This window comes from Corylus avellana, chromosome ca11 (genome assembly GCF_901000735.1).
Source record: "Corylus avellana chromosome ca11, CavTom2PMs-1.0".
Taxonomy (NCBI): Eukaryota; Viridiplantae; Streptophyta; class Magnoliopsida; order Fagales; family Betulaceae; genus Corylus; species Corylus avellana.
In genome coordinates, this window is record NC_081551.1 from 11195119 (window position 1) to 11209106 (window position 13988).

The following is a 13988-nucleotide window of genomic DNA, read 5'->3' on the forward strand; positions in this document are numbered from 1 at the left end:
GATGCATGATATAGGCTAATAGATTACAAGCAAACTCAAAATGAACCTATAATAAAGATTTTACACAATTAAAACAGGTTGTCCAAATGTCCAATATTCCAAGTTCCAACAAAGCTAGCAAAGGTATAAAAATTAAAACAGGTTATCCAAATGTCCAAGATTCCAAGTTCCACCAAAGCTAGCAAAGGTATAGCAATTATTACAGAACGTAACATCAAAATCTAATGTTGACATTCAAATTACATATTCAATAAGCAAAGGAAAGCAGTAAACAGATTCCCTCACAGAAATGAGAAAACAGCATTCATGGCAAATTTTACAATTCCACTTCCAACATTTTCCCCAAACACAAAGACAAAGTTAATAAGGTGAAATTATAAGTAAAAAAGAGTTTGAAAAATAGAAATAAATAAAATAACAGAATCATAAAGAACTTGCATTCAATGATTTAAAAGTAGTTACATGAACAAGTTAATATAATCAAATTAAAAAAGAGATAAAAGATTAGACCAATGAGAAAAATGCAACTAAATTACACAGCCCTAGTTACCACAGGCACACACAGACAGTCACTGCATTCAATGAAAAAAAAAATTATTAGATGTTTTTAACTCCCTTGCAACATGTCAAGGGAGAAATATCACTTAAAATTATGCAAATAGACATTTTAATGACTGTTCAAAAACTAGATCTGCAAAAACAATGGGAGGGCAGAATGAACACAAGTTGATGCATGATATAGGCTAAAAGATTACAAGCAAACTCAAAATGAACCAATAATAAAGATTACACATAAGAAAAACCAGTATATGCAATGTAGATAAACTTGAAAACAACAAAAGGAAATTGGAAAAGTGAACAAAGTAAATTACCTCAATTCCGAATCTCCATGCAGTTATAAGTTATAACTTATAATAAAGCTTAAAGCAGGTAATCCAAATGTCCAACATTCCAAGTTCCAACAAAGCTAGCAAAGTATAACAATTAATACAGAACATAACATCAAAATAAAATGTGACATTCAAATTACATATTTAATAAGCAAAGGAAAACAGTAAACAGATTCAGTTTTTTTAGAGAATCCCTCACAGAAAATGAGAAAACAGCATTTACGGCAAATTTGGCAATTCCACTTCCACCATTTTCTACAAACACAAACACAAAGTTAATAAGGTGAAATTATAAGTAAAAAAGAGCTTGGAAAATTGAAATAAATAAAATAACAGAATCATAACCTCACTAAAATGAGAAAAAAGCATTCACGGCAAATTTGACAATTCCACTTCCACCATTTTCTACAAACACAAACACAAAGTTAATAAGGTGAAATTATAAGTAAAAAAGAGCTTGGAAAATGAAAATAAATAAAATAATAGAATCATAAACTTACAGATATTCAAGATTTTTTCTTAATGCCATGAAGTGCTCTAACCCAATCTGAACCACATAGGAGCATTTGAACAGTATCAATTGATAATGATGCTCTATGGGGTTCAATAACTCTACCACCCGCACTGAAAGATGATTCTGAAGCAACTGTACTAATTGGAACAGCCAATACATCCCGCGCCATCTTAGATAAGATGTGGTACTTTAAGGCGTTGGATTTTCACCATCCCAAAGCGTCAAATTTTGCATCACTATCTTCACCATTCTCACTATCAAAAATGAATACATCTTCTTCAAGATAAACATCCAAATCAGTTTTTATGGGCCGGATGACGTCATTGCTTCTAACATGTTGCCTAAACCGTGATCTACCACCAGAAACTACCTCTGTAACAGAGGCAACTGTAGTAGTAGCAGCACTGACTTCAGGAGCTGCTTGTTGTTGAATGATAGATGCATTATGGGCAGCAACATAAACCTCAAACAATTCTTTTAAAGTATTCAGCACGGCCTTTATGTTATCACCACGAACATCAAGTGGATAAATGATAGGACAACAGAACCTAATCAACTTCATTTTGTATCTAGGATCCAACACAGCAGCTAAGGTCATCACCATATTAGATTCACCCCAATACTTATCAAATTTATCACTCATCTTAGCTGCCATTAATCTTATATATTCATTCCTATCTACAGCCTTAATATCCACAATTTCTTTCATTCTCCACACCTCACGTAGAAACAGATTGGATGTAGGGTAGTCACTGCCAGAGACAACATTGGTCACATCATTGAAAACAGCTAAAACTTTGTTCACATTCTCAACCTTATCCCACTGTTCAGGACTTATCACCCACAGAAAAGCATGCTCTACTCTATGGTATCTAGGAAACACTTCCTTGAACCTAATTGCAGTTTTCAACATCAAGTAGGTGCTATTCCATCGAGTAGGAACATCTAAAATAAGTTTATTACAACCCAAGTCCAACCGCTTTGCTATATCACTAAATACATTCAACCGCCTCTCAGAAGCCACTATATACTTAATCCCCTGCCTAACAGAATCTATTATGTCCCCTTTTCTGAAAGCCCTGCTTGCACCAACAAATTGGTAATATGAGCACAGCACCTAACATGAAACATAAGCCCCCCAATAGGCAAACTACCCCTCAACTCAATATCATCTCTCAAAATGTCAATGGCAGCAGCATTAGCACTTGCATTATCAATAGTTATTGTAAATACTTTATCCAAAATGCCCCATTCAATAAAACTGTTTCTCAAAGCTTCAGCAATAATAACACCCGAATGTGGAGGAGGTACATTACAAAAATTTAAAATCCTCTTTTTGGAGTAGCCAATTAGAATCCACAAAATGGCAAGTAACCACCATATATGAAACCCTTTAGGAGGAGGTCCACATATCAGTAGTTATGTTTACCCTATCAATCCCACTAAGAAGTGTTTTCAACTTTTTCTTTTCAATGTTATAAGTGGCAATGCAATCACTTTTTACAGTGGCACGACTAATTTTTTTCCAATATGTTGTGCAAGCCCTCATGAACTTGTTAAAAAGTTCATGCTCCATCATATTAAAGGGATATTCATGTAGAAGTACCATATGGGCAGCAAGTTCTCTAACTTTCTTCTCATTGAAAGTAAAGTTTGTCAAGGTCCCTAAACCATCATTGCCATCACTAGGTTCAAATGACAAAGTCTTTTGCTTCTTAAGGCTATTCAACTCCACAAACTTCACACAAGCAGTTAAATGCCTACTAAGGGTGGAGGTAGTACTAGATTTCCTTACAAAAAACAACCTCTTACACCAATTACACTGGGATTTTTTTACACCATTTATTTCAATAGAAGAAAAGTCATTCCAAACTTTGGAAGTCTTTTGCCTTTCCTTCCTTTGAAAGGCAACTGACACACCTTCACCCGCAGCCCCAGCCCCAACCCAAGCCCTAGCCCTAGCCCCATCCACCCCATCCCCAGATTCAACAACAACAGGAGAAACCAGATTAACATGTTCATCTAGTGCGCATTCAGTACTAGCAGACACACCAGATCCAGGAGTAGGGTCAGCAGTAAGTGAATCATCACCCAAATCAACATCATTGAATGCATTGAGTTGAAATGTATTCTCCATAACTGTTAATAATTTTTAAAATTTAAAAGCTCGATAAATAAAATAACTAAATAAGTAATGAGAGAGCAAATGTTAAAACAGATTCATGAGTTCTAAGTTCTAACATAGCAAATAATTTTAATCAATTAATTTTAAAAAATCAAAATCACATATAGGCATAGCAAACATTTTAACATAACAGAAACATAGCTCTAACATAGCAGTTCATGCTAACAGAATCATAGCTCTAACATAGCAAATAACTTTAATCTATTAATTTTAAAAAATCAAAATCATAGATAGACATAGCAAACATTTTAAGATTACATAAACATAGTTCTAACATAGTAAATAATTTTAATATATTAATTTTAAAAAATCAGAATCATAGATAGACATAGCAAACATTTTAAGATAATAGAATCATAGTTTTAACATAGCAAATAATTTTAAAAAATCAGAATCATAGATAGACATAGCAAACATTTTAACATAACAGAATCATAGTCCTATCATAGCAAATAATTTTAATCTATTAATTTTAAAAAATCAGAATCATAGATAGACATAGCAAACATTTTAACATAACATAATCATAGTCCTAACATAGCAATTCATGTTAACAGATTTATAACTTAGCAATTGATGTTAACATAGCAACTTATAACATAGCAATTCATGTATTTATAACATAACAATTAATGAAAACAGACGGAACAAGTTTCTTTTAAAAAAAAAACCTGAAACTTCAAGCAAATGAAATTGTTGCAGCTTGCAAATTCAGTGCTACCAGCCTACCAGACTCCCTGAAATGATGAAATTAGCAACATTAGTTACTAGTTAGTAAGTTTTTGAACAATGAAAACAGTAAACCAGAATGGAATAATAAATTAAGAATACTCGAAAAATATAAAAAATTCGGATCAGGGTTCAAGAAAAAAAACTCAACTTAAAGTTAAAGGCAGAAGAGGCTCTTCAGAAGTCAAAATGTTTTCTGGTTCGAATCTTGTTAGCAAGCAGCAAGCAAGAGCAAACAAATACCAACAACTCAAGTAACGTGCAAGCAAGTCTTGCATACATGATGCATCAGGTTCATACACTCGAGTATTTAAGGGGGATGGATCATAGGGGGATTTGGGAATGAATAAAAAAATGGTAATCGAGTACTTGATAGCCCAGTACTTGATTTCCATTTCCATTACAGTCAGATCAAGAGCAATCATCTTTGTCTCTTCCACACCACAACCAAAATAGTCAAAGAACATAAGAACAGTTGAAAACTTGAAAAAACACAAATAATTAAATAAAAACAATGTAAATAAGATAAGAAAATGAGGATTAGGCGGCGAGATTGGACGGGCTAGGAGAACTTTACTGGTTCGCAATAGCAGCGATTCACGCGATTGATCAAGAGAGTTTGGCTCACAAAACTTGTACGAGTGGCTAGAAAGCCATTAGATGGATATCAGATGATCCATCAACGACTCGATTGAGGATCTGAAACGAACGGGGTGTAGGTAGGGGGTTGAGAAGGATTTATTGCGAGCATTCAAGTATTCAACCAACCACGAATCCACGATGGGATATGCATTGAATGCTCCCTCTCTTCGTTTCAAACTCTTAAGTCTCATTTGTTTTTGCCTCTCTAGTTAGCCTGGTTACTAGCTAGTTAGGGTTCTAAGTGAAATGGAGACATGGAGAATGGAGAGAAGAAAGCAAGCGACTGACGGACCGAGTGTGAGAGGAGACTAGAGAGTTCTAGATGATTTTTAGGTTAGTTTTTTCTCAAACAAATCCCAGCCATTGGATCTGATTTCAATTTTAGTAATGAACGGTTGGATTTGATCCAATCTTTGTCAATTTTTCCTAGCATGCCGCGTGTCCCACTTATGCGTTTATAAGTTTTTAATCCTATACAGCCGTGTCTAATAAATTCTCGTGTAACCCTTTCAGATAGTCCGTTGATTATATAGATTAAATTAGTGATTTTATTTGAGTTGTTCGATCAATTAATTCTAGCAAGCTTACTATGCCCTGCGGAACACTAGATTACTCTTAGGTTAGGCGTGGTATCCAGCTGTCGTCCATTAGATTGATCTAACAGCTGAAGTTTAATCGCCAAAAATTGGACGGCTGAAATACAAGTCAAACGTGTCAGTCTTGATTGTCGTGCTTGCGTGAAGAAACGAGACTGGAAATTAATCCACCGCGTGCGTGAGTTGGTCAATCCGGTGCAATCTATACTCAATATTTCATCTTGACCGTTTAATCATGTTTTTGATTTTTTGATTTATTTTAGAACGTTGGATTAGTGAGCTCATCAGACAAATCGGAGCACCAGATAACTATCACGCGTAGGCATGCGTTACAGCTGACTTCCATTTTCTCAACCCAACGGTTCACGTTTAATCTCAAAAAAATGGACGGCTGGAAATAAATGTTGCACAATCAAGGCACATCAGTCTCGTTCACTGTGCGTTGCGTGCAAAAAGAGAAGGCCAAAAGTGATTCTCTGCTGCGTGACTTAATTGAATCCGGTTTCATTTGTGAAAAATAATTTTTTTTTACGGTTGATTATGATCTTAAACTTTTCATTTAATTTATGACCGTTCGATTAATAAGCTCATGGTTTTATGCGCAACACCAGATACATATCTTTGTGGGGGTGGTATACAGCTGTCGTCCACTTTGCAGATCGAATGGCTATGGAATAATACCAATTAATCGAACGGATAAGATTCTAGGTAAAAGTTCATATATTTTCAAAATTCAAAAAAATTGAATTATCCCGTGTGCACAATTATATGTGAGCTCACCTCTCCGTTTTCCCATAAATGATCTAAACCGTTGATCTTTAATAAAATTTCAATCAATTCAACCACAACCGTTTATTTAAGTTAACAAGTTGTTAGTTATAGTACCCTAAAAAAAACTCTAAACGTGTGTTTTTCTTTTTTTTTTTTCCTGAAAAACGTGTGTTTGGACCAATACCATTATTTTAGAACTATGAAGATACATTTGTTAGGAATTAATAGCATTGTTAGGAATTTGTTAGGAATTAATTAATACATTTGAAGATACATAACTCTAAACTATGAAGATACGGGATACCATTATTTTACAATGGTTCTAGACTTTTAGTTTATAGGAATTAATAGCATTATTGGCAATTGTTTTACAATACCATTAGACATTAGTTAACAAATTTAAACAATACTTAAAAGTTAAAAACTTAAATACTACTTAATACAATTTTTTTTAAAAAAAAAAAAATTAGTACCATATAATTTAATGTTTTTAAATAGCTTATTAATTGGACAATAGACATTAAACCTATATATATACACCTATATTATACCCTTAGATCTTAATTAGTTAATTGTACACACATGACACATTGAACCTATGATTATTATGATTATTATTATTATTATTATTATTATTATTATTGAATTGGTCCAATTAGACATTGGACATTTAAAATTTAAAAACCTATAAACAATAATGTAGTATATACAATAATACAATGTTAGTTATACACCTATATAATTATACCCTTAGATCTTAATTAGTTAATTGCACACACATTGAACCTATGATTATTATGATTATTATTATTATTATTGACTAATTAATTGGACATTGGATATTGGCCATTAAACCTATAAATAATAACATAGTCTATATACTCTATACAATGTTAGTTATACACTTAAATTATACCCTTAAATCTTAATTAATTAATTGTACACACATTGAACCTATGAATATGATTATTATTATTATTATTATTAACTAATTAATTGGACATTGGACATTGGACATTAAACCTATAAATAATAACATAGTCTATACTCTATACAATGTTAGTTATACACTTAAACTATACCCTTAAATCTTAATTAATTAATTGTACACACATTGAACCTATGAATATGATTATTATTATTATTATTATTATTATTAATTAATTAATTAATTGGACATTGGACACTGGACATTAAACCTATAAATAATAACATAGTCTATACTCTATACAATGTTAGTTATACACTTATACTATACCCTTAAATCTTAATTAATTAATTGTATACACATTGAACCTATGAATATGATTATTATTATTATTATTATTATTATTATTAACTAATTAATTGGACATTGGACATTGTACATTAAACCTATAAATAATAACATAGTCTATACTCTATACAATGTTAGTTATACACTTATACTATACCCTTAAATCTTAGTTAGTTAATTGTACACACATTGAACCTATGAATATGATTATTATTATTATTATTATTATTAACTAATTAATTGGACATTGGACATTAAACCTATAAATAATAACATAGTCTATACTCTATACAATGTTAGTTATACACTTATACTATACCCTTAGATCTTAATTAGTTAATTGTACACACATTGAACCTATGATTATTATTATTATTATTATTATTAACTAATTAATTGGACATTGGACATTAAACCTATAAATAATAACATAGTCCATATAATGTTAGTTATACTATAGCCTTAGATCTTAATTAGTTAATTGTATACATATTGAAGCTATGATTATTATTGATTAATAACATGGTTAATTTTTTTTTTAGTTACATTGACGTGTGGGTTGGGTCGGTTGAATGACAAAACGGGTCGAGCTCACGAGCCCTAAATGAGTCGGGCGAGCCGGGCGATTATCGAGTTAAACGAGTCGAGCTCACGATCCCTTAACGAGTTCGAGCGATTATCAAGTTAAACGAGTCAAGCTCACGATCCCTATACGAGCTCGGGCGAGCTTGCCGATCTCGAGTTAAACGAGTCGAACTCACGAGCCTCCGTCGAGCTTAATCGAGCGAGCTAGGTATGTGTCACTAGCTAATCAAGCAAGTTTCAACAGTAACGAGCGAGCTTGTACAGTGTCGAGCTCGAGTTCGGGTTGAGCTTAGTCGAGCGGGTAGCGAGCGAGTTGTCAACCGACTGGCCCACCCGCACCCGGTGGTTTGAGTCAAACCGGCATTTGAGCCCGATAGGGGTGGCGAACCACCCGTGGGTGGAGGGTGGCACAACGAGCCACCCCGAGCCACCCAGGGTGGGTGGGCAACCCACAGGGGTGGCTTGCGGCTGCACCCCGTAGGGAGGGTTGGGGAGAAGTGTGACTAGAAGTGTACAGCTAGATTTAATTTTTTAAATTAAATTAATAAAAAATTAATATTTTAATCATGTAAAACAGGGAGTTTTGAGTGGCCCTAACTGCTATTAAAAATTTTTGACGGTAGGGAGTTTATTGTAGTTTCGATTGACCCAAGGAGTCAATTTCTGAAACAAAAACACATAGGGAGTTTTTAATGAAGGCGCGTTGACCTAAGAAGTTTATATATAATTTCCCATATAATAATCCAACTATATATATAAATATAATCCAACTACCACAAATATATACATCACAACCGGTACCTATCACAAATAATCCAACTATAAATATATATATACATCAACAAAACATAGGAAATACACAACTTAAATTATACACGAATATAAAAAACTTAACATAAGTCTTAAGTTATTCACAAAAAACTATCAAACAAACTAGTCCAACGAAATCCGAGTGAACATCATCATGATTATGATCTCCCGACTTCTCCACACTAACTACAAATGATAAAACAAACAATCAATCAGCAAATTGACACTTGTGATAGAATCTTATCAAGTTCTAAGAGATGAGCAACGTCCAAGTAAATTCATCATACTCAATCATATTCAGGTCTAACAAATTGAATGATCGTCGCATAAACAACTTCAACATATATATCTACACGACCTACGCACAAACACATATACATCTATATATATGTTTATTCAATGAGGCGACTTCAACAAATATGGTAAGATGAAATATGCAAAGCTCCAACCACCACCAAACCAACCAAGAACAACAAAGTAGATTATTTTGAGTTAAGTATATACGTTATTCGATTATTATATATTGCATTTTTATTAAGTCATATATATACTCAAGAGGTTGCTAAACGACGGGTATAATGTCTTGACAAACGAGACTTCTGTCCAGGCCGGCGTCTGGTGTTGACTTCCATTGTGATCATCGTCCTCAGCTTCTACTCTTACGTCATCTATACATATTACATTGCAATTGTGTTATATAGATACATATGTCGCATAAAGATACGAACAAAGTTTATTTATCAAACAAAATTACTAGCCATTAAAATGTTGGTCATCTCGTAAGAGAATTGTGCTACTAAAAGAGAAACAATAGTGTTACCTGATTGGCTATCTGCCGAGGATCTCACAATCACACGGGTTGGGGACTCCGAGTCTTGCGGAGCCCTGATAGTTGTCACCTTCGGCTTTGAGCTCATACGTCTCGAGCCCTCAAGGTTGCGAAGCCGAACTTCTTACGCCGCCATCTGCATAGCAATCTGCGAGGCTATTTGCGAAGCCATCTATGCAACCATCTATTTAGTCACCTGTGCGGTCACCACCGCAGCAATCTCCTCCCTTCGCTGGGCCAGGATCGTATCCATCTACTCATTGTGCTTCTCCCTCTCAGCTTTAATGGCTCTTTCAAGTTCAGCACGCGAGACCATCGAGCCGCCAGGGTTCTGCGGCCATGCCTGGGATGGTGTATAATATGAGTGGATGTTGCCGCACACAAGTAGAATATTCTTACTAACCCCTCGAACACGACCCTCATATTCAGGCTCATTGCTATGCGCCTGGGCGTACACATCGTTCGGTGTCCACCAAATCGTCCCCTGGAGCCCATCTACAAATTCTGAACGGTCAGTTTCCAATAGCTCCTCCATCCGTGCATGTACGTTACATTACACATGATCATCGTTATATATATATATAAGTGTTAATCCTCAATAACTTAATACATAAATAAAAATTCGTGACAAGGTGTAAGGAGCTTACAATTCTCTCCGCGACCACCGGATTTGGGCAGCTACCATCTTTCTTTCTACAGGTCTTGATGTAATTCCTCGCTCGCGTAGGAGCCCTGCCCCGAAGTAATTACCTGCAATAAGTTCAAACCATCAATGAAACGTTTGTATATATATATATATATATTACTCAATATATGACATATACATATGGTAAATTAGAGTAGTACGTCTTCATGTGACACTCTTACGAAACTCTTCAAGCCGGTGTAGTGTGGTGTTTGATTCCGTGCTCGTATGTCTCTCATGTGCTGAGCACATTCCTATGAACACAACATGTAGACGTTATTAATAGTTGAGCCATCGAACAATTATAATTAACGAAACACAAATAGTTTGAAATTGTGACCTACTTGATAAGTGGGAACACACCATTTCACCAACAATTTTTTCATGTCTGCGGGGTTGTACTTTGCAATGGTCTGCCCCGTCCTCGCCGCCACTGTCCTAGGAGTATCGCCGCGCTGAATGTTGAGCTTATTCTATAACTTGTAGCTCCGAAGCTTCAGCTTCTCGCCCATGTTTCTGAACGCGTCTTTTTTTATTGCCGCCATATCCGACCCAGGCATGATGTAGAAGTGATTCTGCATCAGTTAAAAACTAGGGTATTAAAGAGCTAGTTGTTTTACAAAATTTAATATACAACTGCTACATAAGAACATCTAATCTACACTTACCATCAATGACTCAAATAAATCCTCCTTCGTGTTTTTTGGTACCTCCTTCCAGTCGTCGGATATCCTAACAAAGGACCCGCTCTTGACAATCTTGCCAGACATCCATCTAAATTTTCCTCCGCTATGTCCTACGGGCTGCCATGCGCCATTATACTCCATGATGATCATTTTCCCATCAGGAACGTCCCACAACTTGTGTGAGTCATTTACGGTCAACACTTCAAATTTATCCTCACGATCTGCATTGATGTTTAATTAACACACAAATGATGAAACAAATATTATTTGAATTTATGTACTAACTACATGTACCATCATGCATAAATATGTACATATTTATGGTTATGAATAGTATACATACATAAATATCATCCGAACCTGGTCGACAGCCAATACTGGCCAAGTAGGGTCATTGTGCTGCTGACCGTGCGCGTCACCTGTCCCATCATCCAAGTCATCGGAGGCCTGTGTCTCACTATCATCCACACATGCGCTGCTATGTGGCGGCCGATCAAAATAGTCGTGCGACAATAAACCCAGCTGGGTCAATGTGGGTGGCGGGGATCGCAAATGCTGGGATTCGTCCGGGTCATGAGGAGTAGGCTCATATTGATATCCTAGCTGGGTAAGGCCTGTAGGACGAGATGGGTCAGGAAAATTTGGGCCTAGATCAATTGAAGAGCCGAGAATGTCAAAGACATAATTGTCTCTCGCAAGTGTCTGCCCTTCCACATGCTCTGGAAGTATTGGTCAATACCGTGATTGCTGCCTCAGAAGCATAGCAGCTTCCTGTGACTCATTGTTAGTAAGGTCATGATGCGATCTCGACTCATGGTCACCCATAGTTTGCCACCCAAAAGATTGTGCCCTCCGTCCTCTTGTCTTCCCCCGAGTACTCATATCAACCTACGAATACATCACGTACCTAATTAATTATGTGTATAGTGTAAGAAATATTCACCACTTATATATTGAACAATTGACAATCAATGTAGAAATAAATAACAACATACCAATCCATGTACAATATTTAATTCGTATAGACATATGCTTCGATTGGTGTTAAGCCGGGTTTGACGTGTTGGATGTCATCATGCAAATCGTAGTGATGATTATTGTTTAATAGGAGTGGCTCACTTTCGTATTAGTTGGCATGGTCATCATGAGGCCCTTGACCCTAACCAACGTCGTAGGCATTTCTAGGTTTAGTCCTCACAGCCCAAGCCCAATTTGGGTTCCTTTCATCTTCGACGTAAAAAATTTGTTGCACTTGGAAAATTAGTACATATGGCTCATCACTGATCAGTTCTCCCCTATGGACAAAGTTTTTGAAGTTGACAAGCGTTAGGCCATACTCATCCACTTTGTATCTCCTGTCCCTTGTGTTGTCCGCCCAATCACACTTGAACATAACATACTTCGTCTTGTCGTAATACTTCACCTCAAGAATTTGAGTTAGCTTCTCGTAGTATGTTTCACCATCAGCAGTCGGCATGCACACACCACTGTTTTGAGACCTCTTTCCCACATCAAGTGCGACAGTGCGAAAGAACTTGTTGTTGACCACATATCTGTTATATTGAACTGTTGAGATCAATTGCCCTCTACAATGCATTACTAGTTTGTCACCCATTTCCTTCCTACGTCAATCGTCCGAAAAATCGACCTACGAGTCATATATAATGATGGAGTGTAGTTAGTGTGGTGAGGGAATATGAATTACAAGGAAATATTTTGGAATTTATTAGGTGTGTATTTCATTAGTCTTACATAGTCACGGTACCAATTGCAAAAATGCTCAAAATGTTGGGTTTCCAACTGATCATTCGTCGTTCGCCCCCTGTTTGTAGTTTGCCTAATCGAATCCTTGTGCATCCTACATTTTGAAATAAAATCCATTAATTATAATTCATAACAAAAGGTGTGGCATGATATGAACATGCATATATTTATTACACAATACTCACATCTGCAATTAGAGGAACTCGTCTAAGTTAAACATAATACAACAGTAAATCTGTGTCAGTGTGAGTTGGTCGGGGACGACTCGTGTTCCCGCCCTTTTAGACCCATCCGAGTTTTATTGCGGCCTATTGTGAAATGTCGATGCGTTCTATAAATACATCGAGCAGAACGTCACCAACTCGGTTGCTATGTAGCCCTCCGCAACGCAGCCCTCAGGAGCCACTTTATTGCGCACAGTAGATTTCAACCCCCCAAGGCATCTACATATCAAAACCAGTCAATCATTGCATTTAGTAATTGTTTTTAAATAAATATAGGGTGACAAAATTTATATTTTAATATTTTAAGCGAAATTTTACCTCTCTCGGATACATCCACCTATATTGTACCAGTCCACCGAATCGGCATTCACGGATAAGATGCACGACAACGTGAACTATGCTGGTGAAAAAACTAGGGGAATATACATGTTCCATCTTACACAAAGTGATACAGATGTCAGACTCAAGTCGGGTCATATACTATTGTGTCAACGCTGTTGAACATATGTCCCTAAAGAATGCAGACATATCAACCAGAGGTCTAACCACGTTACCTAGCAGTGATTCATGCAATGCAATCGGGAGAAGCTGTTGCATCAATATGTGACTATCATAACTCTTCAAACCCGATATCGTCTGTTCCTTAAGTTTTACACATAGGAAAATGTTCGAGGCATATCCATCTGGCACCCTTACATTTTGAGGCACTTTCAAAAAATTAGTTTCATCCTCATTTGACATCGTGTGGCAAGCATGGGGCATATAGATTCTCTCATCATCGCTCGTGAAAGGATGAAGTGTA

The 13988-nt window shown here is 35.9% G+C and overlaps 1 protein-coding gene across 1 annotated transcript; it reads right to left on the reverse strand.

Annotated features, from left to right (window-relative positions):
• Window positions 1-1609: 1609 nt before the first annotated feature.
• On the reverse strand, window positions 1610-3541 carry LOC132165064 (zinc finger BED domain-containing protein RICESLEEPER 2-like). Its single transcript, XM_059575569.1, has 2 exons — window positions 3011-3541; window positions 1610-2521 (listed from the first exon to the last, which is right to left on the reverse strand). Exons 1-2 carry the CDS (start codon window positions 3539-3541, stop codon window positions 1610-1612), a joined length of 1443 nt encoding a protein of 480 aa, XP_059431552.1.
• Between the last annotated feature and the right edge of the window lie 10447 nt (window positions 3542-13988).